The 27799-nt window shown below is 51.1% G+C and overlaps 3 protein-coding genes across 10 annotated transcripts; all 3 read left to right on the top strand.

Annotated features, from left to right (window-relative positions):
• Positions 1-1097: 1097 nt before the first annotated feature.
• On the top strand, positions 1098-4533 carry LOC117035632 (kallikrein-7-like). Of its 3 annotated transcripts, none has more exons than XM_033129647.1 (5): positions 1098-1225; positions 1684-1837; positions 2235-2482; positions 2725-2861; positions 4378-4533. In XM_033129647.1, exons 1-5 carry the CDS (start codon positions 1153-1155, stop codon positions 4531-4533), a joined length of 768 nt encoding a protein of 255 aa, XP_032985538.1. In that variant the 5' UTR covers positions 1098-1152. The 3 variants fall into 3 exon arrangements, with proteins under 3 accessions (XP_032985538.1, XP_032985537.1, XP_032985539.1); XM_033129646.1 differs by having other exon boundaries at positions 1098-1231; XM_033129648.1 differs by lacking the exon at positions 1684-1837.
• Positions 1132-14792, top strand: LOC117035628 (kallikrein-7-like). 4 transcript variants are annotated; one of them, XM_033129636.1, is made up of 6 exons: positions 10127-10240; positions 10523-10652; positions 11098-11251; positions 11481-11728; positions 12430-12566; positions 14230-14792. In XM_033129636.1, the coding sequence occupies exons 2-6, from the start codon at positions 10580-10582 to the stop codon at positions 14383-14385; spliced, it is 768 nt and encodes a 255-aa protein (XP_032985527.1). In that variant the 5' UTR covers positions 10127-10240; positions 10523-10579; the 3' UTR covers positions 14386-14792. The 4 variants fall into 4 exon arrangements, with proteins under 4 accessions (XP_032985529.1, XP_032985527.1, XP_032985528.1 ...); XM_033129638.1 differs by lacking the exons at positions 10127-10240; positions 10523-10652 and adding an exon at positions 1132-1225 and having other exon boundaries at positions 11163-11251; XM_033129637.1 differs by lacking the exon at positions 10127-10240 and having other exon boundaries at positions 10519-10652; positions 11163-11251.
• Positions 14793-19113: 4321 nt separating this feature from the next.
• Positions 19114-27799, top strand: KLK6 (kallikrein related peptidase 6). 3 transcript variants are annotated; one of them, XM_033129608.1, is made up of 7 exons: positions 19114-19324; positions 19988-20096; positions 20531-20578; positions 20929-21085; positions 25043-25290; positions 26414-26550; positions 27432-27799. In XM_033129608.1, the coding sequence occupies exons 1-7, from the start codon at positions 19121-19123 to the stop codon at positions 27585-27587; spliced, it is 1059 nt and encodes a 352-aa protein (XP_032985499.1). In that variant the 5' UTR covers positions 19114-19120; the 3' UTR covers positions 27588-27799. The 3 variants fall into 3 exon arrangements, with proteins under 3 accessions (XP_032985499.1, XP_032985498.1, XP_032985500.1); XM_033129607.1 differs by having other exon boundaries at positions 19949-20096; XM_033129609.1 differs by lacking the exon at positions 19988-20096 and having other exon boundaries at positions 19218-19324.

The following is a 27799-nucleotide window of genomic DNA, read 5'->3' as shown; positions in this document are numbered from 1 at the left end:
AGTATGGAATATTTTGTAAGTTATAAAGGAAGGAGAAATGATCTAAATGCACTAAGAGGAAAAATTGTCCAAGATATTTTATAGAGTAAATAAAAGGTTATATTAAATAAAGTTTAGTACAGACAATTTGTTATAAACACGTAATATATATAGAAATCGATGTATAACATGAGAACGGACTAAGTGATAAAGGCAAGCATTTAGTGGGTGGAGGAAAGCCTTCTCTTTTGCATTTATATCCTATATTAGGATAGCGGTTGTGTTCAGGCTCAAAGACACGCATGGGATTCAGCCTGGACAAGTTCCCACCGGCCGGTCAGAGTTGGGGTGTATGGTCTAAGCCACCCATGAGAGGGGGTGAGGGCAAGAAAAAGGGCCACAGAGGCGGACCCAGGCCAAAGCCATTCTCTCAGCTCTGCTGTTCCTTGACTCCTGCTCCTTCCCCTCAGAGCCAGCATCTCGTCCCTGTCTGGGTAGCTGCCACCAGGCATGGTGGGGCCAGAATATGCTGGGGGCAAAACAGCTAGTCACTGCCTTAATCCAGCTTCAGGAGGGAGGGTAGAGACAGTGCGTGCGGGGCAATTATTTCAGCTGCCTCAGGGGTTCCAGATAAGAGCAAATGCAGGAAGGGGGCGACCTAGAGCCGGCTCAACCTGCAACCAGGTGATGGGGGTAGGGTGCTATAAGAGATCCACGCTACACAGGGCTGCACACAACTGTCTCCCAGACTAGTCTGGAGCCCAGATCAGATCCGGCCCTCCGCAGCTGAGAAGGGGCCTCGTTTTGGCCAGAGGTGAGGTGGGCTGGACAGCTGACTCCTGTTCCTGAGAGAGGTGTGGGGTGCCTGGACTCCTCCTTCTGAGATGAGAGACTGGCAGTCTGCAATTTTACATCTTAGGAGAAAAGGAACCAGAGATAAAGTCTTATGGATGGGGAGGGGTGGGAGGCCAGTTTCCTGTGTCCCTGGGGGAAGGGAGTCTGGGGGCCTGGACTTCTGAGTCTGAGGGAGAAGGGGGTTGGGGGACTGGGCTCCTGGGTTGAGTGGGGAGGGGCATGGGGACCAGGACTTCTGCTTCCGGAACTCTGTCTTTCCAGCCCCAACAGGACAGGCCCTTTCTCCACCTGGCTGCCCCAGACGCTCAGAGAGGCCACATGGCAGGTTCCCTCCTCACGCCCCTGCTGATCCTACTGTTGTCCTTAGCCCTGGGATCTGCAGACAGAGAAGGTGAGGGCCCTCTGGGAGGTCTGACCTTGCCCCGGGGCCTCACGGTGTCCCCACCTGTCCCCTCCAGGGCCCCCTCTCTACCAGGACTCCCTGAGTCAGGACCCCTCCCCATGCAGCAGCTTCCTCCCTTGAAGATAAGACTCTTCTGCCTGTGCCCCCTTTCTTGCTGCTTCCTTCTGACTCCGGGGTCTGTGTGCCCTCCAGGCCTTTTCCTGCACTCAGTGTCCCTCCCATCGGCTGCTGGGGTTGCCTCCAGACCAGATGCTCCCCTGTGTTTCTGAGCGGGCTCCCTGTGTCTCTCTCCATGCCGCTTTCTCTGCACCATTGTCCGTTTCTGCCCTGCCCTTCTCCGTGCCTGTCTGTCTGTCTCTCTCCGTCTGTCTCTGCAAATCCCTCTGCTGATGCCTCAGCTTTGCCCAGGTGCTTGCTACCATGTTTTTCTCCATGTCTCCATCCAGCCCAGGATACCGGGGAAAGGATAATTAATGGAGTTCCATGTCCAAAGGGCTCCCGTCCCTGGCAGGTGGCCCTGTCCAGGGGCAGTCATTTCCACTGTGGAGGCGTGCTGGTCACCGAGACGTGGGTACTCACCGCTGCCCACTGCAAGATGAAGTACGTGGCAAGGGGTGCTGCAGGGACTCCAGCTCTCTGTCTGGGTCTCTGTTCCTCCCTCTATTGGTCCCATCCCCATCTCTGGGACCCTGTTCCCCTTCTCAGGGTCTCTGCCCCTTTTCTCTGGGTCCCCTCTCTCTGGACCCCTGTTCCCCCTCTGTAGGTCTCCATCACTCCTCTCTCGGTCTTTCTCTCCTTCTCTTTCTGGGTCTCTGTCTCCCTTTCCCTAGATCCCATCTCCTGTCTCTAGGTCTCAGTTCCCCTCTTTCTGGGTCTCCATTCTCCTGTCTCTGGGTTCCTGTACCCCATTATGGGTTACTGTTCTTCTCTTTCTGTGGGTGTCTGTCCCTTCTCTCGGTCGCAGTACCTCCCTCTGAATGTCGCCCTCTTCCCCCAGTGAGTACAACGTGCACATGGGCAGTGATCGGCTGAGCGATAGGAGAGCCCAGAAGATCAGGGCCACAAGGTCATTCGTGCACCCCAACTACTCCTCGCAGGCCCAAGTTAATGACATCATGCTTGTGAAGCTAAGTCGCCCGGCCAGGCTGTCATCAAACGTGAGGAAAGTCAACCTGCCGTCCCGCTGTGAACCCCCTGGGACCACATGTACTGTTTCTGGCTGGGGCACCACCACCAGCCCTGACGGTGAGGCTGCCTCTATGATCCACAAGCCCTAGCCCCTTTGCCCACTGACCCAGGAGCCCTGGTCCCTAAGGCCTCCTCCCTCAGACCCAAAGGACCAGCACTAAGGTTCCTCTACATGACCATAGTGTTGAGTCCCCAGCGCTTTCTCATTCAAGGCCCAGGACACCCATTCTGTCCCCATTAGCACTCAAGGGTCCACAGGCTTAGGCATCTGACTGGCTCCTCTTCCCTCCCACATCCAGTGACCCTTCCATCTCAGCTCATGTGCACGGATGTCAACCTCATCTCCTTCCAAGACTGCAGGGAAGTTTACAAGGATCAGCTGAAAAAGTCCATGCTGTGTGCTGGCCTCCCAAACTCCAACAGTGATTCCTGCAAAGTGAGACCCCCACCCGCACCCCCACCCCACCCCGCCCCAGCCCTGGGACCTGCTTCCTCTCAGCACAGAGCCCTGTCCTGGAGGGGGGAAAATGAAGCTGAGACTCGGGGAAGGGAGTCAGACACTGGTCACAAACCCAAACTTTAAGGAGCACAAAAAACTCAGTGACCAAGATAAATCGTATTCTAATGCATTATTATTATTTTTAAATGATCCATGCAAAAAGTCCACGATGAACAAAATATCAGAATTTTCAAAAAAGAGCTATAAGTTTTAACTGAATTTTTCATTAGTCTCGGGCTCCCATTTGGTTCGGCCCAGCATGGTAGTGATTCCATCTTTATCTAAAATGGGGATACTGCGTTTGTCATTAACTTTTTCATATTAAATTTGATTCTCAAGGTATTGCCTTAAAATACTATTTTGTGTGATCACTAAGATTTCATGCCTGAAGGTAAGGTCTCATGCACCTCACCTGGGTCCTGGTGCTGGGAGAAGAAGGAGTCCCCTTCCTCTCTGTTCCCTGTGCTCATCTCTGTCACCCCCTCTCTGTCTCTAAACATCTTCCCGTATCTCTCCCTACACTTAGTTTCATTTCCTTGTTCTCCTCTGTAATCTCTCTCTCTCTCTCTCTCTCTCTCTCTCTCTCTCTCTCTCTCTCTCCCCCCCCTTCCATCCCTACTCCCCCCCCTTTTTATTTGCCTCCAACTCTTCCTTTTTCCTCACTCTATATTTCTGTTTCTCTCTCCCCTCCTCCATCCCCGTTGCTCTCTCCATCCTTCTCTTTACCTCTCTCTTCTCCTTTTCTTTGACCCTGTCCCTCTCTGTACCCCCACTCTCTTTGTTCACATCTGAACCCTCACTTTCAGGTACTGCGGGGTAGTGTGTGTTAGGGAGAGGGGTAATGGAACAGGACTCTGAGTCCTACAGAATGGGGGGAGTTCCCTTGCCCCTAGTGAGGACCTGCTTCATGAACAAAGAAGCTGTTTAGGGACATGGAGCCCCACACTCGGGACAGTCCCACACTTACTTTAACGCACTCCTACTGCTATCTTAAAATTCATAATTTTTGACAAGGGGGCCTGCTTTTTTATTTTGCACTGAGCCCTGTGATTAGGTCATTCGTCCTGCCCCTGGTTTCCGAGATTGCTCTGTCTTCCTTCCCTGGCTAAGAGGCATGTATCCATTGCCTGGGGATAATGCCCCTTCTCTGATTGGCTGGACCCAATCTGAGTCCATGATGAAGGAAAATAAATGGGGCTCTGCCTTCCAGAAGCCCCGCCCCCTTCCTGTGATTGGTCCGTAAGGATGGGGCTCCAGCCAATGTCTTAAGAGAACCTGGTTTGTCCTCTCCATGATAGTATTAACCTGCTCTCCCATTGGTCTACAGAGACAATGACTCTCTTCCCATTGGCCAGGGTGGTATGGCAGGACAAGGACCTGATAACTGTGGGGTGTATGAGACCTCAGTGCTGGTTGGTGTGAAGACAAAGTTAATCTGCTCTCTCCCTCCCAGGGTGACTCAGGGGGACCACTGACGTGCAACGGCACCCTGCAAGGCCTGGTGTCCTGGGGAACTTTCCCTTGTGGCCAACCCAACGACCCAGGTGTCTATACCCAGGTCTGCACTTTTGTCGACTGGATAAAGGAGACTATGAGAAACCATCGCTAAACTCTCCAAACTCCCATCTCTCCATTGGTACGTGCAAAACAGGAAATTCACAGAAATAACAACGTCTGTGACCTATAGTCGTATTTGACTTTGCCTTTCCTCAAAAGCTCATTGAAACCGCAACAATATACCATATGTGTAATCCAATCAAATCAGCACAAATCTAAAACAATATAAAAAACAAAATCTCACTGTTGGTAAAGATGCAGTGAGACCAGCAGTCTCAACGACTGGAACTATATACTGATACAATTCTTATGGAAGTCTACTGCACAAGGTGAATGGAGACCCTTTTTCACCACCTGTGACCCAGTAATTCTAGTAAATCCAAAAAGTAAAGCAAGGTTTGAACTCAACACATTATTTGTCACAGTAAAGCAATGGAAACACTGAGCATTTCCCCAATTCATGGATTTTTTTATGTAAGTCATAACCCGATTTGTGACAAGAATATTGATGAGCTGTTCAGGATAATAATTATGCAGAGTCGTTCATGCCATGGGGAATGTTGGCGCTATCTGCTGTTAAGTGACGAGAGGAAGATCCAAAAATGTATATGCATGTGTACCTCGCCATGTAAATGAAATATTCACAGAATAAAACCTGAAAGAGCATGTACCAAACTGCATGTGGTGGTATTTATGGGGTGCCTCCTTCCTTCCATGTCCCTTCCTGTGACTGTGCACTTTTATAACCTGGAAAATACAGGTGGAATTTCTGAGGAGCTAAAGTTGGGGAGAGGAGACCCTCACAGAGGGAGACAGGAAAGAAAAATGCATCTGATTTTTAGGCCTCACCCTGCCCTTCCCCCTGACCAGTGTGTTTTCCTATCCATTTCCCAGGTCTCAGGTGTCCCCACCCATAAAACAAGGAGGAGAGAGGAGGGAGAGAAGGGGAGAGGAGGAGAAGGAGGGGGAGAGAGAGAGAGAGAGAGAGAGAGAGAGAGAGAGAGAGAGAGAGAGAGAGAGAAACTGAAGGTAAAGAGGGATGAAGGGAGAGAGTAGAGAAATGACTACTTTTTCAGGGTGAGAAGCGATGTGAAGTTGTTCTGAGCATTTCACAAGTGACAAACTGGGAGAGAGGGAGGCTTGCAAGAAAGGTAGGGCTGGCAGGCAGAGGGGACCCGAGGGTCCCACAAAGTCCAGCCAAAATGAGCACCCAGAGTGACTAGTGCGAGAGGAAGATGGGGTGGAAACCCAGGTAGGTGGGCTCCTATTCTCAAAGAAGGCAGGGAACAGCCTCTGGAAGGGAGGAGGGAAAAGGAAGGAGGGAGGCGTCCCTGTGACTCAGAGCCTGACCCACTGACCAGACTGCTGCTCTCAGAGGCTCCCTGGACAGTCACACCTCAGACTCTGCTGATAGAGGGATCTTCTCCAGCCCAGGACTCCCCACTCCTACCTGTCTTTCCAGTTTCTTCCAAGAATTCCCTTCTGGCCAACATGCTCCAGATCGTTCCTCAGCTCATCTTATCTCCATCTTGAGTCTCCCTGGTCCCCACTCCCCACCTTTCCTCACATTGCAGACATTCTGCAGCCATTGCTTTCCTGCACAGAAGAGGCTGGGAGCACTTCTCTCACAGAAAGTAGGAAGTGAGGCCCTCAGACCCCTTCTGTGGGACCCAGGAAGCCAGTCACCAAGCCCACTCCTCCCGCAGACCCCAAGGAACATTTATGATGTCAGAGGAAGAGACGTGGGTGCCAGAGTTTCAAGTTCTTGAAATGGTGGCTTAAGCCACTCAGCTCTCTTTCTGTCTGTCTGGGACTTTCTTTCTCTGTCGTTCTGACCGCCTCTCCCTGTCTCTGTTTCTCTCTCCCACATGTGTGACCTGTTTCCCATATCTTGTCTCTTTCCTTCTCCTGTGGATCTCGTTCGAGCCTGTGTACACATGGAGGCAACATAGCAGCTACAGACAGACCCAAGTAAGCAAACCAAATAGAAACAAAGACCTCTTTTCTCCTGGCGTCTTATAGCAGCCCCAGGGAAGAACTCTGATTGGTCCAGCTTGACCACAGCCCACCCCTTGGATCATCAGTATTTCTAGGAAGGAAGCAGTGCTCTTGTTGGATTAGCCTGGGTCACGCATCCGTCCCAGTGGGTTGGAGGTGTGGACAAGTATGTTTGCCAGTTTCACCAGAATGCTATGAGGGGACAGCTTCCCAAAAGACGTGGGAAGCTGCTCTTGAAGGAGGAGTAAGTGAATCCAGGAAGTCAGAAACAATTGGCCTTCAGAACCCAAGGGGCTGAATGAGGAAGTTGCAGGACCACAGTGTCCAGGATCCCCCAGGGCAAGGCACAGCTGGCATGCAGTGCTCAGGTGAGATAATGAGCAAGAGGAGTCATCAGGCAAAGGTTCAGGACATACTCGTAGCCCTGAAGGTGAGGGAGGCATGAGGCGGTGTGTTGGGGTGGGATTTAGGAACAGGCGCTGGGACCAAACCCAAGGGCACACGAGGGCTGGGCTCCAGGGCTCTCGCCAACATGGAGGCATGCGTCATTCATGGACCCATGAGGCTCTGAATCTGTTTTCCACCATAGGAGACTCCGAGGGTTTGTCAGGGTGTCCCAGGGAAATTTCCTTCTCAGAGTATGGGTTTGTGCAATGGGGATACCACGAGAATCCCCAGCGTTCGAATTCTGCCCCTCTGACTCCTGAGCCAAATGACTCTGTTCAAGTTACCTAACCTCCTACAATCCTCCCTTTTCTCATCTGTGGAAACAGGGAGCACAATCCTCGCGTGGACCTGTGCAGGAATAGCAACCAGGTCTGAGAAGTGCCCGACATGTCACACAGTAGGTACGACGAGAACTAGGACCTTCCTCATTCCCTGGGTGGTGGGGTAAGGCAGCTAAGATGGATTCAGTGCCTACAGCGCCCTGAATTCATTACTCTTTCATCATTTGACTTCATCCTCCCATTCACCTTGAGAGGCAGGTTTGCTCTCCCCCACTTCAGAAAGCATGGGGCAAAGTGAGGCTCCTAAAAATTAAGTCATTTGCCTGAAATCACAGGGAAGGTACATAAGATTCACACCTGAATTATTCTGGCTTGTGAGGTCAAGTTCTTCTATCACTCCCTTTGCGATGTGGCTCAGGGATCGAGGAAGGATTGAGTCTAACCTTGGCAGATCTGTGGATGGCAGAGATTTGCAGACTAGTAGTTATTTAAATGTGTCCTATGCTCCCTGGTCTTGGCTAGGTGTGAAAGAAAATACCAATGTACATCAGACATATTCCCTCTGTGTGAAAACCAGGCTTTAGCAACAAAGTCAGATTAAATAATTAAAAACACTGACAATGTGCAAAGTACAGCAGAAGAGGAGTTTTGGTGATTTAGGAATGAATAACAGGGCTTCAGAGAAATGAGGCTCCTTTCGTCTTTCTAACAGAATGCTGAGCAAAGCATCCCCTTATCACCCTCACCCCTCCCAAAGGGCCCTACCAAGTCACCATCATCTCTCATTTGGACAACAATGGCCTCCTCGTGTCTCCACATATCCTTCAAATCCATCCTTCCTACAACAGCCAGACTGATATTTTCAAAACACCAATCTTGTTATTTCACTCCCCTGACTAATGTCCAAGTGGTTCACCATCGTTCACAAGACAAAGTCAAACCCACCGTGACCTGCAGGGTCCTTCATTGTTGTCTGGTTCCAGCCAGCCTCTCTTCCCTGAGTTCCACCTGTGTTCCCCTTCCATCTGAGGACCTTTGCACAGGCTGTTTCCTGTACATGATACCCTCTCCAGGCCCCTTCCATTTTCTTTTGGTTCAGGCTTCCTGTTCTTTCCACTGTCCGCTTATTGTCACTTCCTGGGTCCAAACTCCCTGGAAGTGCTTTCATAACACTGCGCCTTTACTTCAGAGCACACATTGTAGTTGCAATTTTTCACTTGTTTATCAATGATTGATTATTTTTTTCTTTTACATTTGACTATCAGTTTCTTGAAGAAAAGGACTCTGCCCAGGCTTGTTGTGTCCCTCTATATCCTCAGCACCGAGCCCAGCCTGGCATGTAGCTGGTGCTCAGTATGTATTTCTTAAGTATATAAAGGGTTGGGTCTGAGGGAGGATGTGGGAGGAGGGCTGGAGAAGGAGGTAGCACTGGGGTAGGGTTGGGTGTGTTGGTTAATGTGGTTTCCAGATACAGATTCAAATTAGGATTGGATTTGGATTCATGGTTTGGGATCAGATTTGGGATCTGACCTGAGACTAAGTAGCTACGTAAATCCATCCACCACCTCCTTCAAGTACTTGTTCCAATGTTGTCTGCACAGGAAGTCTTTCCAACCATCTTTCTAATGTTATAACCCAGGGCTCCTGAGGGCGGAGGAAACCAATACTTCCCTTTCTCTCTTTTCTGTTCTTATTTCCCCCTTAGCCCTTATCACCAGCTAACAAACTATGTATTTTATGTACTTAGTTTTATTTTTTTAATTTTTATTTATTTTTCAATTACTGTTGACATCCAACATTATTTTATGTTAGTTTCAGGTGTACAGCACACTGGTTAGACATTTATATAATTTATGAAGTGACCCCCGATTAGTCTAGTCCCCACCTGGCACTGTACACAGTTATTACCATATTGTTGACTATATTCCCTATGCTTTACTTTACATCCCCTTGACTATTTCAGTTACCAATTTGTACTTTTTAATCTCTTCACCTTTTTCACCCAGCTCCCCATGTACTTATTTTTCTATTCCAAGTCTCCACCCATTGAACGAGAGCTGCTATGAAGAAGTTTTTGCTCTATTATTGATGCTGGATCCCCAGGAACCAGAATAGTTTCTGGCACAGATTAAATGCTCAGTGGATACTTCTTGGATGAAATCAATGAGCAAAGATGGATACACACAACATAAAATTTATCTCACCACTTTTGTAATGAAAACTATCCAAATGTATTTCAATTTGAAACAGATTACAGCAATCAGAATAGAACTATACTATGAAATATGCAACAGTTATAAAGGAAGGAGAAATGATCCAGATGTACTAAGAGGAAAAATTGTTCAAGATATTTTATGGAGTACATAAAAGGTTACATTACAAAATGTTTAGTACACTGTTGTTTATAAACCATAATATATATAGAAATCTATGTATAACATGAGAACGGACTAAGTGATAATGGCAAGCATTTAGTGGGTGGAGGAAAGCCTTCTCTTTTTCATTCATACCCTTGTATTAGGGTTGGGGTTGAGTTCAGGCTCCAAGACACGCATGGGATTCAGCCTGGACAAGTTCCCACAGGCTGGTCAGAGTTGGGGTGTATGATCTAGGCCACCCCTGAGAGGGGGTGAGGGCAAGAAAAAGGGCCACAGAGGAGGACCCAGGCCAAAGCCATTTACTCAGCTCTGCTGTTCCTTGACTCCTGCTTCTGTCCTCAGAGCCAGGATCTGGTCCCTCCCTGGGTAGCTGCCACCAGGGTCAGAATGTGTGGGGGCGAACCGGCTGGGTGCCGCCCCCACCTGGCCTCAGGAGGGAGGGTGGAGGTAGTGTGCTGGCCTATTGCTTTAGCTGCCTCAGGGGTTCCAGATAACCACAAATGTAGGAAGGGGGTGTCTCAGAGCCGGATCCACCTGCACCCCAGGCTGCTGGGGGTGGAAGCATGTGTGCTATAAGAGGGCCGCCCTGCACAGGGCTGGACATACTTGGCTCCCAACCTAATCTGGATCCCAGATTAGACCAGACCCTCCCCAGGTGAGAAGGGGCCTCATTTGGGGTAGGGAGTGGTGCTGGCTGGACAGGGGGCTATAGCTCCTGAGGAGACGGGTAGGGGGTTCTCAATTCCTTATTCTGAGATGAGGGGCCAGAGGCCTGGAATTTTGGGTTTCTTAAGGGAAAGGAACTGGGGATACAGACTAATGGATGGGAAGAGATGGAAGGCCAGATTCCTGGGTCACCAGGGGAAGGACTATGGGGACCTGAACTCCCAAGACAGTGGACCAGGACTTCTGCTTCCGGAACTCTTTGTCTTTCCAGCCCCAACAGGACAGGCCCTTCCTCCACCTGGCTGCCCCAGACGCTCAGAGAGGCCACATGGCAGGTTCCCTTCTCACGCCCCTGCTGATCCTACTGTTGTCCTTAGCCCTGGGATCTGCAGATAGACAAGGTGAGGGCCCTCTGGGAGGTCTGACCTTGCCCCGGGGCCTCACAGCGTCCCCACCTGTCCTCTCCAGGGCCCCCTCTCTACCAGGAGTCCCTGAGTCAGGACCCCTCCCCATGCAGCAGCTTCCTCCCATGGAGATAAGACTCTTCTGCCTGTGCCCCCTTTCTTGCTGCTTCCTTCTGACTCCGGGGTCTGGGTGCCCTCCAGGCCTTTTCCTGCACTCAGTGTCCCTCCCATCGGCTGCTGGGGTTGCCTCCAGACCAGATGCTCCCCTGGGTTTCTGAGCGGGCTCCCTGTCTCTCTCTCCATGCAGCTTTCTCTGCACCGTTGTCCATTTCTGTCCTGCCCTTCTCCATGCCTGTCTGTCTGTCTCTGCAAATCCCTCTGCTGATGCCTGAGCTTTGCCCCGTTGCTTGCTACCCACGTTTTTCTCCATGTCTCCATCCAGCCCAGGATGAAGGTAATAGGATTATTGAAGGGGTTCCATGTCCAAGAGACTCTCATCCCTGGCAGGTGGCTCTGCTCAGGGGCAGTGAGCTCCACTGTGGAGGCGTGCTGGTCAACAGGATGTGGGTGCTCACCGCCGCCCACTGCAAGATGAAGTACGTGGCAGTGGGTGCCACAAGGCTCAGCTCTCCCTCTGGGTCTCTATCCCCCTTCTAGGGGTCTCTGTGCCCCTCTATCTAGGTCTTTGTGCCCCCTCTGTGTGTCTGTCCTCCTGTCTCTGGGTTCCTGTACCCCATTATGGGTTACTGCTCCTCTCTTTCTGTGGGTCTCTGTCCCTTCCCTCGGTCGCAGTACCTCCCTCTGAATGTCGCCCTCTTCCCCCAGTGAGTACAACGTGCACATGGGCAGTGATCGGCTGAGCGATAGGAGATCCCAGAAGATCAGGGCCACAAGGTCATTCGTGCACCCCAGCTACTCCACGCAGACAAACGTTAATGACATCATGCTTGTGAAGCTAAGTCGCCCGGCCAGGCTGTCATCAAACGTGAGGAAAGTCAACCTGCCGTCCCGCTGCGAACCCCCTGGGACCACATGTACTGTTTCTGGCTGGGGCACCACCACCAGCCCTGACGGTGAGGCTGCTCAGTGACCCTGGGCATTGGCCCTGGCCCCTCCTCCCTCAGACCAGGGGTCCAGGCCCTCAGACCCGGGGGTCCAGGCCCCCAGCCCCCTCCTCCCTCAGACCCTGGGGTCCAGGCCCCCGGCCCCTCCTCCCTCAGACCCTGGGGTCCAGACCCCCAGCCCCCTCCTCCCTCAGACCCGGGGGTCCAGGCCCCCGGCCCCTCCTCCCTCGGACCCGGGAGTCCAGGCCCCCGGCCCCTCCTCCCTCGGACCGGGAGTCCAGGCCCCCGGCCCCTCCTCCCTCAGACCCGGGGGTCCAGGCCCCCGGCCCCTCCTCCCTCGGACCCGGGAGTCCAGGCCCCCGGCCCCTCCTCCCTCGGACCGGGAGCCCAGGCCCCCGGCCCCTCCTCCCTCGGACCCGGAGCCCAGGTCCCCGGCCCCTCCTCCCTCGGACCCGGAGCCCAGGCCCCCGGCCCCTCCTCCCTCGGACCCGGAGCCCAGGCCCCCGGCCACTCCTCCCTCGGACCCAGGGGTCCAGGCCCCCGGCCCCTCCTCCCTCGGACCGGGGGCCCAGGAGCTAGGCCCCTTTGGATGACCATAGTGTTGAGCCCCACACCCCCTCTTCCTTCAAGGCCCAGGGCCCACATCCTCTCACCATTAGCACCCAGAATTTCTAGGCCCAGGCCTCTGACTGACCTGTACCCTTCTCCAGTGACCTATCCAACGCAGCTCATGTGCACAGATGTCAGGCTCATCTCCTACCAGGAGTGCAAGAAAGTTTACAAGGACCTGCTGGGCAAATCCATGCTGTGTGCTGGCATTCCCAACTCCAAGACCAACGCCTGCAATGTGAGACCTCCCCCACCCCCCCACGTCCTGCTTCCTCTCGGCACAGAGTCCTGTCCTCCCTCCATCCAGAGTCTGAGGGTCTGACCCTGGTGCTGAGCCTTCCCTGGCACCCCACCCCCCAGGCCCACTTGCCTGGCTCTTTCTACCCGGTCCTCTGCCTGAGTCAGAGTGGGAGCCCATGGGGCTGGTGTGACCGTGGGATGGGCTCACAGCTGAAGGGGAGGGGCTGGAGGGGGAAAATGAGGCTGGGACTGGGGGAAGTGAGTGAGGCAATCAATGGCCATAAGCCCAAACTTTGAGGAAACTGAGGACCAAAAACGCAGTGGCCACAATGACTCAAATTCTAACACAGTATTTTTAAAAATCCCTGCAAAATATCCACAATTAGCAAAATATCAGAATTTTCAATAAAGAGCGATTAGTTTTACCTAATTTTTCCATTAGTCTCGGGCTCTCATATGGTTCAGCCCAGAATCGTAGTGACCCAGTCTTTATCTAAAATTGGGATACTGTGCTTGTTGTGGAATTTTTTCATATTAAATTTGATTCTCAAGGTATTGCATTAAAATACTATTTTGTGTGATCACTAAGATTTCATGCCTGAAGGTAAGGTCTCACGCACCTCACCTGGGTCCTGGTGCTGGGAGAAGAAGGAGTCCCCTTCCTCTCTGTTCCCTGTGCTCATCTCTGTCACCCCCTCTCTGTCCCTGAATATCTTCCCACATCTCTCTTTACACATCTCTCTTTACAAGAAAATTTCATTTTCTTGTTCCCCTCTGTTCTCTCTCTCCCCTCCACATCTCTCTCTCTCTCTCTCTCTCTCTCTCTCTCTCAGCAGTCTGCCTATGTCACTCTTTTTATTTGCCTCCATCTCTGCCTCTGTCCCCACTCCCTCCTCCATCCCCATTGCTCTCCTCATCCCTCTCTCTACCTCTCTCTTCTCCTTCTCTTTGACCCTGTCCCTCTCTGTACCCCCACTCTCTTTGCTCACATCTGAACCCTCACTTTCAGGCACTGCGGGGTGGTGTGTGTTAGGGAGAGGGGTGATGGGACAGGACTCTGTGTCCTAGAGAATGGGGGGAGTTCCTTTGTCCCCTAGTGAGGACCTGCTTCATGAATGTACAAGCTGTGCAGAGACATGGAGCCCCTCACTCAGGACAGTCCCACATTTGGTTTAATGCACTCTGTCTTGAAATTCATAATTTTTAAGCAAGGGGGCCTGCTTTTTTATTTTGCACTGGGCCCTGTGAAGTAGGTTATTGGTCCTGTCCCTGGTTTGCAGCACTGGCCCTGTCTCCCTTCCCTGGCTAAGGGGCATGTCTCCCTTCCCTGGGGATAATGCTCCTTCTCCCATTGGCCTGACCCTGAGTCCTTCATGAGGGAAAATAAATGGGGCTCTGACTTCCAGAAGCTCCATCCCTTCCCGGTGATTGGTCCCATTGCCTGGGGCTTCAGCCAATGTCTTAAGGGAACCCTGTTTGTCTTTTCCATGATAGCATTAGTTTCTGTTCTTCCATTGGTCTACAGAGACAATGAGTCTCCTCCCATTGGCCAGGATGGAAGACTTTGGTCTGGCAGGACAAAGACTTGATAACTGTAGGGTGTATGACACCCCAGTGCTGGTTGGTGTGAAGCCAAAGCTAATCTGTTCTCTTTCCTTCAGGGTGACTCGGGAGGACCACTGGTTTGCAACAACACCCTTCAAGGCTTGGTGTCCTGGGGAACTTTCCCTTGTGGTCAACCCAACGACCCAGGTGTATATACCCAAGTCTGCAAGTACACTGACTGGATAAATCAGACCATGAGACAGCATCGCTAATCTATCGAAACTCCCATCTCTCCATGAGATCGCCTTGAACAGGAAATTCACAGAAATAATGACATCGATGACCTAGAGTCATATTTGATTTTACCTTTCCTCAAAGGCTCATCAAAACCTCGACAATATGACATGTGTGTAAACCAATTAAATTAGAAAAAAAAAAAGAACCTCATACCCACCAAAGCAAGAAACACAAATACCTCAGTTCTGGTAAAGATGCAGTGAGACCAGCAGTCTCAACCACTGGACTTTTATATTGATACAATTTGTACCGAAGGCAGTTGAGCAAGGTGAATCTAGACACTTACTCACCACATTTGACCTAGTAATTCTAGTAACTCCAAAACATGGAGCAAGGTGTGAATTCATCACATTATTTGTCATAGTAAAACAGTGGAAACTGAGTATGTCCCCAATTCGTGGCTTGTTTATGTAAGTCATAACCCGATTTGTGACAAGAATATTGATGAGCTGTTCAGGATAATAATTATGCAGAGTCGTTCGTGCCATGGGGAATGTTGACGCTATCTGCTGTTAAGTGACGAGAGGAAGATCCAAAAATGTATATGCATGTGTACCTCGCCATGTAAATGAAATATTCACAGAATAAAACCTGAAAGAGCATGTACCAAACTGCATGTGGTGCTATTCATGGGGTGCCTCCTTCCTTCCCTGTCCCTTCCTGTGACTGTGCACTTTTATAACCTGGAAAATACAGGTGGAATTTCTGAGGAGCTAAAGTTGGGGAGAGGAGACCCTCACAGAGGGAGACAGGAAAGAAAAATGCATCTGATTTTGAGCCCTCAACCTGCCAGTCCCCTTCCCACACCCCCACCCAGGTCCTCTCCATTCTCTAGATCTCAGTTGTCCCCATTTATAAAACGAGAGAGAGACAGAGAGAGAGAGAGAGAGAGAGAGAGAGAGAGAGAGAGAGAGAAACTGAATGTAAAGAGGGATGAAGGGAGGGAGAAGAGAAATGCCTACTTCAACAGGGTGAGAAGCGATGTGAAGTTGTTCTGAGCACTCACAAATGACAAACTAGGGAAAGGGAGGAGGTTTTCAGGAAAGGTAGGGCTGGCAGGTTTAGGGGCACCGGGGTCCCACAACGGGCAGCCAAAATGAGCACCCAGCATGCCTAGTGGGAGAGGAAGATGGGGTGGGAACCAGGGTAGGTGGGCTCCTATTCTCAAAGAATGCAGGGGACAGCCTCTGGAAGGGAGGAAGGAGGAGGGTGGAGTCCCTGTGACTCAGAGTCTGGCCACGGGCCATGGGCTCCTGCTCCAGAAGCAGTCACAGCTCAGACTGCTGACAGAGGGATCTTCTCCTGTCCAGGACACCTCTCTCATCACTACATGGGGCTGGAGATGCCGGGCCCTGCCTCTCTTTCCAGCTCCTTTGTACATGTCTCGGGGTGGGTGGGTTGGTTTGCAATAACTTGATGTAGTCCTCTTGTTGAATTTTTTAAAATAACTTTATGGGTGGGGAAAGTGGGGAGGCATATAGGGCAGCATAGTAGCTAAAGGCACTAATTCTAGAAACTGGGCTTCATGGGTTCCAATCCCAGTTCTAGCACCTGTAAGCTATTTGCCTTTGAGTACATTAGCTCCCAACCCCTGTTCCTTCATCTTTTATTTTTTTAAAAATAAATTTTATTGGGGAATATTGGGGAACAGTGTGTTTCTCCAGGGCCCATCAGCTCCAAGGCGTTGTCCTTCCATCTAGTTGTGGAGGGCGCAGCTCAGCTCCAAGTCCAGCCATGGTTTTCAGTCTTTAGGTGCAGGGGGTGCAGCCCACCATCCCATGCGGGAATTGAACTGGCGACCTTGCTGAGAGCTCGCGCTCTAACCAACCGAGCCATCCGGCCGCCCCTCCGGAAGCTCAGCGGCAGCTCGTTGTCTTCAATCTAGTTGTGGAGGCCGCAGCTCACTGGCCCATGTGGGAATCGAACCAGCAACCCTGTCGTTCAGAGCTCGCGCTGTAACCAACTGAGCCATCTGACCGCCCTTCATCTTTGAAATGAGAGAAGTAGCACCTATTTTCCAAGGCTGTTATGAAGGTTAAATAAGTATAATATTCAGAAAGTGGTAGAACATTGTCTAACACCGAATAAGCCTCAGGGAATGTTGGCTTTTAATTGTTTGTGACCTCTGTCACTTTTTCCTGATTATTCTCTCATAAAGTTTTCTTTGCAGAGCACGTCCATTGGGAGAAAAACCTCCCATAAGTAAACACGTATGGCATGTGGGGAGACAAAGCCAGGAAGGCCACTGGTGCGTGCCTGGAGTTGGGGACTTCATTCTCTCTCTTAGAGGTTCCTCCACTCCCCACCACCTACCACGTCCCTCCTTTCCCACATGGCTCTCAACATCCCTCCCAGATCTAGTCATGCCATACTCTCCTAAGGTAGACCCAGTGGGGGCGCCAAGAGATGGGTCATGTCCACTGCCAGGTTGGAAGCTGAGCTCCAGTTCAGGCTCCATCATTTCCCAGGTGTTTGATGTTGAGCAATTAAGGTGCTCTCTTGGAGCCTCAGTTTTCTTATCTGCAAAATGGGAGTGGGTGTAATGAAGTCATTTAGTCATTTGGTCGACATTTCCTAAGGCTTCTTCTGGGCAAAGTCCTGTGCTGTTGCTTGGGACACAGGGGTGAGTCAGGCTCAGTGCCTGCCCTCAAGGAGCTCACGGTCTAGTGGGGGAGACGGATGTGAATCCAGATGGTTTTATGGTGCAGGGTGACTTGAGGGAGGCACCTACCTTATGGGAACCTAGATGAGAGAGTGACTAAACCAACCACAACAGGTGGAAATTGGGTGGTGTTCAGGGAAAGCTTCCTGAAGGAGGTGATGTCTAAGCAAAGACTTGAAGGACAAGTTGTTGCCAGGATAAGATGAGAGGAGCATTCTAGGTGAATGCCTAGAGGTCAGAGGGCATGCCATAATTCAGGGAAACTTCAGATAATCTCCAGGGCTGGACCACAACGAGAGAAGTGGGCAGAGCTGTGCCATGCAATATGGCAGCCACTCGCCACGGTGGCTCCCGATTGCTTGAAATGTGGCAGGTTCCAACTGAGATGTGCTGTTGACGTGTAAATGACACATTGGATTCCAAACTCTAATTGTGCAAAAAAATAAGATGGCAAACTATCTCTTTAAAGTTTTCTTATTTTGATTTCATGTTGGAGTGACTATTTTGGACATATTGAGTTAAATGAGATATTAAAACGAACTCCTTCAGTTTCTCTTTACTTTTAAAAAAAAACTGTGGCTACTAGAAACTTGAAAAGTGCATGTGTACCTGGCATTATATTTCCACTGGCCAGCACTGGTCTGAGTACTAAAGGTCTTTAGACACTAGGCTGAGTGGTTGAAACTTTGTCCCCAGGATGATGGGGGACCCAGGGCAGAGCTGTGAGCAAGAGAGGGCAGCGTCAGCTCTGGGTGCACGAAGAACGGGGGAAGAGCCTGGGGTGGTGGTCCCGGTGGGAGAGGAGCAGCTCTGAGCTGAGGCGGGGGTCATGGGGATGGAGAGGAGGGAACCACACAGAGAGGGGAGGCCATGTGGCAGGGCTTGGGGTCCAACAGTTTGTGAGAGGTCCAGCCTGGTGTCTGGGAGGATGCTGGGTTCTCAGTTCAGTGGGCACGTAACGTGAAGGACCTGGGGGAAGCCGGGGGCCCGGGGGCACAGCTCCAAAGAGTACATTGAATGCTGAATGGTTTTCGTTCTGGGAGAGATGGGGCCCAGCAAAAGTGGTGACAAATAGATTTAATGCAAAAAAGAAATGGAGTACCAGGCCCAAGCTGGTGCAGAGGTGGACATTATTTAGATCAGTCGTGCTTCTTACCCAATGACTTTCCTGAAAGCCCCCGTTTTTCTTCTCACGCCCTGCAGTTGCCGGTCCCTGTGACCGCCACACCCACCTCATTTCCCTGCTCTCAGTCACACACACCCTCGCTCCTCCAGCCCACACCTGCCTTTCTCATACACACTGAGCCTTCTCACCTCCTCAAATCCTCCTAGATTTCCTCCGTCGCTTCTGGTGCCCCCCTTCCACACTCCCACGTTGCTCTCAAATTTTCTTGCATTCCTACTTATTTCCATGTCCCTCCCTGCAAGTTGACTTTCATCAAGTCCCCAAATCCTTCCGTGTCCCATTACTTTCCCCACCGCCCCTCATGTCATTCCTTCCAGCTCCCCAGCAACTAACCCCCACGGTGCACATGCTTCTCTTCAAAATGCAGGGGGACACAATGTAATTTATAGATGATGTGATACAGAATTGCACATCTGAATCTATGTAATCTAATCCTGAAATCTATGTAATTTTACTAATTGTCACCCCAATAAATAAAATAAAAAATAAAAAAAATGCAGGGGAACCTAAGGGAAGATAAGCAGAGAGATTAGAGAGTGTCAAAGAAGATTTGGAGAAGAAAGGGGCAAGACAGACACAGAGAAAAAGATGGAGAAAGAAGCAGAGGGATAGAGAGACCCAGGCAGAGGCTGAGATGGACAGAGAGAGTAAAAGAGAGACAGACATGAAGACATGCCGCCGTAGTCAGGGAGAGAGACAGAGCTCAGAGGTGGGCAGACTTGGAGGAAGGCGGCCCAGGAGTGTCAGAAGTCCTGATATCTGGGCAGAGATGGGGGACAATCAAAAGACAGCAAGAGGACTGTCAGACAAGGACAGAGAGAAGCTATTGACACAGCCACCTGCCTGGAAGAGAGATTGAGAAATGGAGCTGCCAGGAGCATGGCACTGGGTGCTGGGGCGGACAAAGCCTGACTGTTCCGGGCCCTTTCCCCATAGTGCCTGGGCCTGCGCCCCAGCCCGGGGCAGGGTCGGGTGCCAGCTTGGTGACACATGCTTTCTCACTAGTTGGCTCACTCTCTCGCGGGGACAAGGAGGTCGTCAGCACCCACAGAGGGACTTACAGCAGGTGGGTGAATCATCCCAACCCCACTGAACCCATGCAGCCTGGTTCCCAGGGCCCGGGGACCTGCAGGTCCCGAGCACCGACAGACAGGTGGTGGGGTTCCTGGAGGCCAGGACCACTCTTTGCTTACCTGGGAAGCCCATATTTGGGTCCTTAGACACTTTCTTGCTCAGGAAACTAAAAGTCTAGGGACTGAGGAGGGCAAGCTCCCATCTTTCCCTCCCTCAGACCCAGGAGTCCAGACTCCCCAGTACTTCCTCCTCCCTCAGACCAGGAGTCCAGGCCCCCAGCCCCTCCTCCCTCAGACCCCCAGTGCACTTATGGACCAGTGCTCCCCTCTCTGGAATAACTGGGGTCAGGGGTCATGAGGAGCAGATCTGTGGGAGCAGGAGGAATGTGTGTGGGAGGTCTGAGTGAGGAGGAAAAGGGTGGGGCAACCTCCTGCCTCAGGGACCTGGGGAGCATGGGTTAAAAGGAAGAACCAGGAGCATCTGGGGACAGGACTAGCCTCTTCTAGGGAGGCCAGGAGGCCTGGGGTGTGTGTCAGGCAGACCTTGAAGCCCTGGGCCTTGCAGCCCTGACATTGTCTGCTCTCTCTCTCTGCCTCTCTCTCTCTTTCATCTGCAGAAGTCCTCTCTCCTTTCTGAATCCCTTTTCTCCCCTCAGCTCCCTGTGTTTCTGACTCTCTGCCTCCTTGTCTGTCTGCCTGTGACACGTGCTGTCCCTGCCCCCAACCTAAGAACCCCTGGGCCAGTAGGCAGTGGCCCTCCCACAGGTAAGACCATACTGCACCCCAGAACCTACAGGTGTGGGGGATGAGTGGACAGGTGAGCCCAGAGCCAAGGTGCTGAGGAACACGCACTGGGAGACAAGAATGTCGGAGGCCACCCTGGCCAACCCTTCCTGTTACTAGGCAGCCAAACTAGAGCTGAGAGGAGTAGAAGGATTTAATGAGAATGGCGCTGTGAGCAGCACCTGGGACCAGCAGATGTGCTCCTGGCTTCTCACTGACCCCTGCCTTCATGGGACCCTCAGATATGGGAGACAGGGGTGTAGGAGACAAGATATCAGGAGGCCTAATGAAGGACAGAAGCCAAGGATCTGAGAGCATGGCAAGCCAGGAAGGAGGGCATGGAGAGGACGCAGAAGGGGGAGGGCGTGGTGGCATCTGAGACAGGGACTGATGGAGCGTTTGGCTTCCCCTCCCAGGAATGGCCATGAAGACCCTGACTGCAGTACTGGTTCTGATTGCTGCAGGTGGGAAGACAAGGAACGGATGGGGAGGTTTGGGGGCAGGTGGGGGTTGCTGCTGGGACACAGACTGGGAATGGGGGTGGGGCTCCAAACGAGTGTGGAGGTGGAGTGGTTTGGAACGAGGAAGAAGTGGGTGCTGGGTGAGAAATGGGGGGTGCAGACAGGGAAGGGGGTGGGAGGTGAGTGTGAAGATGGCAAAGAGCTCGAGGGTGGGGCTGGCTTTGGGATGGGATGGATAAGTTTGGGCGTAGGGACGGAGATGATGTTGATGACTGAGACAGAACTGGGATCAGCCCGGGGACGCACCTGTTGTCTGCAGACCTCCTTTCTGACCCTGATGCTCCCTCCCACAGTCGGGGCAGAACAGAAGGAAAAGGTGCTGCACGGCGGACCCTGCGAGCTGCTGTCTCACCCCTACCAAGCTGCCCTCTACACCTCAGGCCACTTACTCTGCGGAGGGGTCCTCATTCACCCACAGTGGGTCCTCACTGCTGCCCACTGCAAAAAACCGTGAGTTTCCACACCGTGAACGGGGGCTGGTTGCAATTTGACCCTGCCAGTGTCTTGCAGACTCCAGGCATGAAGTGACACACGCAGCCCCCCTGTCCCAGTGTGAGGACATCTAATAACCAGGTTCATCTGGCCAATATTTAATTGAGTACTAAATATGTACCAGGCTCTGTTTGGAGCCCTGGGGATCCAGCAGTGAAAACAGGCGCAATTGCTACTTTCAGGAACTGAACTTCTCATTGGGGAATCAGATTGCACAAGGCCCTGTAGGGAGAGATGGAGCAATGGATTTAATTCTAAGTGCAGTGGGAAGCCACTGGAGAGTTTTAATGTGGGAAGCCGCAAGATCTGATTTGCATTTTTAAGAGCACTGCAGCTACCATGTGGAAAGTGGCCTGGGCGAGAGGAGATGAAGGGATGCATGTGGACGCTGTCGCCATCAGCCGGTGCCAAAAAAGGATGGTTTGGTCCAGGATGTTGGCAGTGGGGATGTATGGAAGTTAAAAACCTTGGGAGGTATTTTGAGACTGAGCCAGCAGGACGTGGTGACATGGGTAGGAGGGAAAAAGAGCAAGCAGGGCTGACCTCCAAGTATTTGACTTGAACAACTGGGTGTTTGGTTGTGTCTTTCTCTGAGTCAGAGGAGAGGGAAAGAGAAGCAGTTTGCATAAGGGCAGGTGTAGGGACAGAGCCAGGAGTGCAGTTTCCAGGCTCTCACGCTCACGTGGAAAGGTGCTCACTCGGGTAGTAAATAGCCATCAGCTGTGATTGGATGGCCATCAGCTGTGGCTAGTTGGCCGTCAGCTATAACCAGTGAGCCATTGGCCACTAATATAACTGCTGTGGCTATGCTAGCAGAAAATGGGGGCTAGCAAGATGGTAGCTGGCAAGCGTGGATTGCAGTTAGCAAGGGGTGGGTTGGTTGGCAGAGAAGTGGACGGCAGGTTGCAGATCGTGTGGCTCCTGCTTCCTGTGTCTCCAACCCAGCTGCCAGCGAGACTATAGTGGTATGACTCCCCTATCTATGGCTCCCTGGGTGCTCCTCTTTGGCCTCACCATATCCTGTGTTCTTATGTGGGGAGCAGGAGCTGAGAACCCGCATGCCACCCTGCATGACAGCAGGGGAGCGTTAGACATTTGGCTTTAGCCGAGGTGAGTTTGAGGTACCTGGGAGATATCCAAGAAGGATGCCAGGTTGGCCGCTGGTGCTCGGGGGAGAGGTCAGAGCTGGAGGTAAACATTACAGCGCCATCTGCAAGCAGGTAGTATTTAAAGCCACAGGACGGGATGAGATCACCAAAAAGCAGGCATAGCTAGAGGAATGTAGAGGGCCCAGAACGAATCCTCACGGCACTAATAATCAGCAGTAAGATTAACAAGAGCTATTCAATGCTAACTACAGGCCTGGTGCCATGTGAAGCAGTTTATATACCTTTCCTGGAATTTCCACAATACGGGGCCTCTTGACTCCATTTTGCAGATGAGGAAACTGAGGCTCAGAGAAGTAGCAACTCAAGTGCTTAGAAAGCAACAGGTGGCGTGCCTCACTGTAGGGGAGGGGTCTTATGATGTGGGTCCGTGGACTCGAGACCCCTAGGTGGTCGCCCCCATTCTCAGGGAGACCTGGCATCACTCCCACGATCCCCATCCATTCATTCTGTGCCCATTGATTGAAAGCACCCACTAAGGGTCAGATTTGAGTAGGACAGTGGGGATTCAGGAGTGGGTGAGAGAGGTACATGGAGTCCCTGCCCTTGGGAACATAGGGGCAGAAACATAGTGACTTAACAAACAAACTCTCGAAAAACCATACAATTGTAAATTACCCTTAGTCCAATGAAGAAGAACAGATGTGGCTCCTAGAGAGAAAAGAGCGGAGGTAGCTACTTTAGGTGGAAGAATTGTGTCAGGAAGGACTTTCTGATAAGATGAAATTCAAGCTGAGATATGGAAAACGAGAAAGGGTGGCCAAGGGAAGCTGGGGAAAGAGCATTCAGGGCAGAGGATGGTGGGATGAGGCACTTGGGCTTTATTCTGAGGGCAATAGGGAGCCATGAGAGGCTTTTGAGCAAGGGAGTGACTCTGGTCCACTTCACAAATATTTACTGAATACCTATCATGTTCCAGACATGGGTCTAGGCACTGAGGATGCTATATCTGAACAAAACAAAAATCCCATCTTGGTATTCGGGAGCTGTGCCACCCGCCAAATGTGGCTAACTAAATTTACATTAATAAGAATGAAATGAAATTGCAAATCCGCAAGCCACATTTCAAGTGCTCAGTAGCTGCCTGTGGCTAGTGGCCACTGTATCAAACAGCACAGATAGCGAATATTTCCGTTATTGCTGAGAGTTTTATTGGGCACTGATGCTACAGTAGGAGGAGAGGCAATAAAACAAGTAAATATTTAACAACACATATGTCATATATAAAACAATGATGATAGGTTCTCTCGTGGAAATAAAAGCAGGAGAGGGAGATCGGAAATGCCTGTTGGGGTGAATTTTTGCATTTTCATGGGGTTGCCAGGGAAGGGCTCACTGAGACGGTGACAGTTGAAGGAGGTGAGGGAGTGAGCCATGCAGATATCTGGAGGCAAGAGTCGCTGGCATTGTGGGAAGTGTTCCAGTAAAGGTAGTTTTCAGGATCCAGAGCATGGAGACTCACTCGCATAGGGGCTTCAGGGGACTTGAGGATGAGTCAGAGTTTGCGTGGTGGAGAAGACATGGGACGGGTTCCATCAGAGGGACGATCAGGAGCAAAGGCTCAGACGTATGGAAGTGCACAGAGCATGTAGGAAATAGCGGCTGTGTTCTAAATCATGGCGTAGGGAAGAGGGACCGGAAATGAGGTGGGAAAGTTGACTGGGGTCAGATTTCACGGGGCCTTGAAATGCTTCCTACTCCATCCTTCAGTCAATGGCAAGCTATTCGGGTCCACAGGCAAGGAACGCCTTCCCCAGGTCTGGGTTTTGGAAAGACAACTCTGAAATCAGTGTAGAGAATAGATTGGAGAAGGAGACCCTTCAGACTGACCCTTCTGAGAATAGAGGCTGGGACCATGGCAGTGACAGTGGCAACAGGAGGAGAGAGCGGACTGTGGACTATTTCAGAAGTATTATCCGTATGCAAACTCCAGGGCCTCTTACTGCACGACCGGCTGGACAATACTGTGTTTTAATGTCCATAAGGAATAAAAGAGAAATAGAGTTGTTTAAAAAACAAACAAACAAACAAACAGTAGAATAGAGTTGTTTTTAAAAAAAGAATAGAGTTGTTTTTTTAAAAATTAAAAGTTGCTGGCAGAGTTGTTTTTTTTAAAAAAAAAAAAAAAGTTCCTGGCAGAGGAAACAGCCAGTGCAAAGGCCCTGGGGTGAGAGGATGACTATTGTGTTCAAGGAAAGGCAGGGAAACCAGTGGGACTGGAGCAGAAGGAGAGAGGAAAAGAGTGGGAGGAGATGTCTCAGAGGTAATGGGCAGGACCTTGTGGTCCATAGTGAACGCTTTGGCTTTTACTCTGAGAGAGAGGAGAGTCATGGGGGAATTCTGAGCAGAGGAAGAACAGGACTGACTTATGTGGTCAAAATATCTCCGGCTGCTTTGTGGAGGATGCACTATAGAGAGCCAAAGGCACAAGCAAGGAGTCCAGAGAGGTGGCTCAGACCAAGATGGTAGCAAAGGGGAAGGTGAGAGGTGGTCAGATTCTGGATATACATTAGAGAGACAAAAGGATTTCTGGACAGCTTAGATATGAGGCATGAAATAAAAAGTGAAGAATAGGTCCAAAGTTATTCTGGAAGGATGGACTTGTCATTGACTGAGCTGGGAAGACTGAAGGACACAGGCCAAATGGTTTGTGGTTCACCAGGCTACCCCACCTCCCACCACAGCCATATATAGAGTCTCAGCTGCAGCCCAAGGGCTACAAATGAGACCCAGCCCTCCTCTTTCACAGGAATCTTCAGGTCTACTTGGGGAAGCACAAGATTAAAGAAAGAGAGAGTTCCCAGGAAGAGAATTCTGTTGCGCAAGCTGTGGCCCACCCTGGCTACAATGCTGCCACCCATGACAATGACATCATGTTATTGCGCCTGAAGCAGCCAGCCAGACTCTCCGAATATATCCAGCCCTTGAGACTGGAGAGAGACTGCTCGGCAAACCGCACCAACTGCCGCATCCTAGGCTGGGGCAAGACAGCAAACGGTCAGTAGGACAAGGACAATGGGGGAGCAGGCCAATGGGTGATGGGTCATGGGGAAGGTGGATCAAAGGGTGAAGGGTCAAAGATGGAAGTGGTCCAATGGTGAGGACTAATGGGGCAATGGATGAAAGTTCATTGGAGAGGGAAGACAAATATGGGAGTTGGGCCCATGAGTGAAAGTAGACCAGTGGGTGAATGGTATGGGAGGATGGGCCAGAAGACGAAGGGTCAGTGAGGAGGAAGGGTCAATGGGAGATACTAATCAGGAAGGAGGCCAGTTGTCAAAAAGGACCAATCAGGATGCACTACGATCAAAAAGGGATGAAAGGAGGAGGGTCTAATGAAAGAAGAGAGATCAGTAAAGCAAGGGAGGCAACTGAAGGATGTGAATTGAGAGAGTGAATGGATAGAGAGAGCTAATAGGGGAGGGACCATTGGGGAAGAATGGATCATCAACAGAAGTCACTAGAGGAAAGACCAGAGGAAGAAACGAGTCTGATAGACCAGTAAGAACCATTGAACATGGGCCTGTAAGTGAAGGGCAAAAAGGAAAAAAAAAAAGGCAGACCATTGGCTGAAAGGCCAATGAAAGGGTAGGGCCAGTGGGGGGAGAGCGGCAGCCTTTAGGAAAGGGGACGTGGGCCATTGGATGAAGGGCCAATGAGAAGGGAAAGCCAATGGGGAAAGAAGGGACCAGTTAGGAAAGGACTAATGATCAAGTCAGGATGAACCAATGGGCGAGAATGGTCCAATGAAGGAAGAAGGGGGATAATAGAGGAGGTCACTAATGGGAGAGAGTCTAGAAGCCAGCTGGAACTACTGGAGAAGGCGGGGCCAATGGAAGAGAGACATGTGGAGGCAGGACCTAGGAGAAAGGAAAAACCAACAGGAAGCGAAGACTCATGGAGAAGGGATGACTAATGAGGAAAACAAGCCAATGGGAGGAAAGAATGACGTAAAGAGGGACCAGTCAGGAGTCAGGGCCAATGGAAATGGGTTTTAAGAATGTGCGACAAATAGGAAGAAGGAGATCAGGGAGGGAAAACTTTTGGGGGTTGGAGGATCGCTGGGGAGGACGTGGGCAGGGCAGGTTGTGCAGTGAGCCTGATCCCTCTCTGTCGTCAGGTGCTTTTCCCAATACCCTGCAGTGTGCCTACATTCACCTGGTGCCTCAGGAGGAGTGTGAGCGTGCCTACCCTGGCCAGATCACCCAAAACATGGTGTGCGCTGGAGATGAGAAGTACGGGAAAGATTCCTGCCAGGTGAGGACAATTACGGGACCCGTCAGTTACATAGCCAAGGACAGAGACACGAAAACACAGACAGAAACAGGAAGAGAGAGACACAAACAGACCAAAACAGAGCTGTACAGAGATAGGCTGGGACAGAAACCAAGACATGAAAAGGTGAGAGACTCAGTTTGACACAGAGACACAGTCGTTTACTGATAGAGATACAAGAACAGCCAACGGAGACAGGAAATGCAGTCAAGGATGGAGATGGAGACATCAAGAATCTGGGACACAGTGGGAGGCAAATGGTGTGAGGGGACTGTCCTTCAAATAGAGCCCCCACAAGTCCTGCTTGGACATTGCCAAGCCATAGAGGAGGGGACCCTAGATGGAGAGAGAGGGAGCTCCATCCCCACTCCCAAATACCTTTCACTTGGGTTTCCTCCACCATCGTCCATTGGGTCTCTCCAGCGTATGCCAAAATTTACCCACAGTGCATTAAAGGACCTGCAGAGACTAGCCAAGAGGGAAAAGGAGACCAAGATAGAGAAAGGGATGCACAGTGAGCTGGATCAAAAGGAAGGGCATACAGATCCCCCTCTGTCTCTCCACACCTCGCAGTCTCTGCTCTGTTCTTAACCTTTATCCTTTTCTTTCTATTTTTCTCTCTATGCCTCTCTGGAGCTTGGTGTTCTCTCTGTTTCTCTATGTTTCTGAGTCTCCCTCAGTCTCTCTCCAGTACCCTGTCTGTGACTTTTTGTCTGTCTGTCTGCCTCTCTCTCCGTCCCTGAGTATTTCTCTCCATCTCTACATGTCTCTCTTTCCTTCTCTACATGTCTCTGTGTCTCCTTCTGTTTCTCTGTCTTTCTCTCCCTGTGTTTCTGTATATGACTCTCTCCCTCTTTCCACAGGGCGATTCTGGGGGTCCTCTGGTGTGTGGAGACCGTCTCCGAGGCCTTGTATCTTGGGGTAACGTCCCCTGTGGATCCAAAGAGAAGCCAGGAGTCTATACCAACGTCTGTAGATATGGCCCATGGATCCGAAAAATCATTCAGAACTACTACTAACTCTGACATGTGACATCTAACTCTTGACCTCGGTCCCCATTTGCTGGCTCTAGAATACATCTCACCCAGACCTTCCCTTCCCCGCACCTGCCCAGATCCAACACTTAATGCTTAATAAACGCCATGACACAACAGCACAAATTCTCCCTGATTTTACCCCAGCCTCATCCTTACATTATTGGGGGGGTGAGTGGGAAGTGGGTTGAGGTCTT

Source organism: Rhinolophus ferrumequinum, chromosome 15 (assembly GCF_004115265.2).
Source record: "Rhinolophus ferrumequinum isolate MPI-CBG mRhiFer1 chromosome 15, mRhiFer1_v1.p, whole genome shotgun sequence".
NCBI lineage: Eukaryota > Metazoa > Chordata > Mammalia > Chiroptera > Rhinolophidae > Rhinolophus > Rhinolophus ferrumequinum.
The sequence above is the reverse complement of the archived record's forward strand: the minus strand, read 5'-3'. Positions and strand labels throughout refer to the sequence as shown.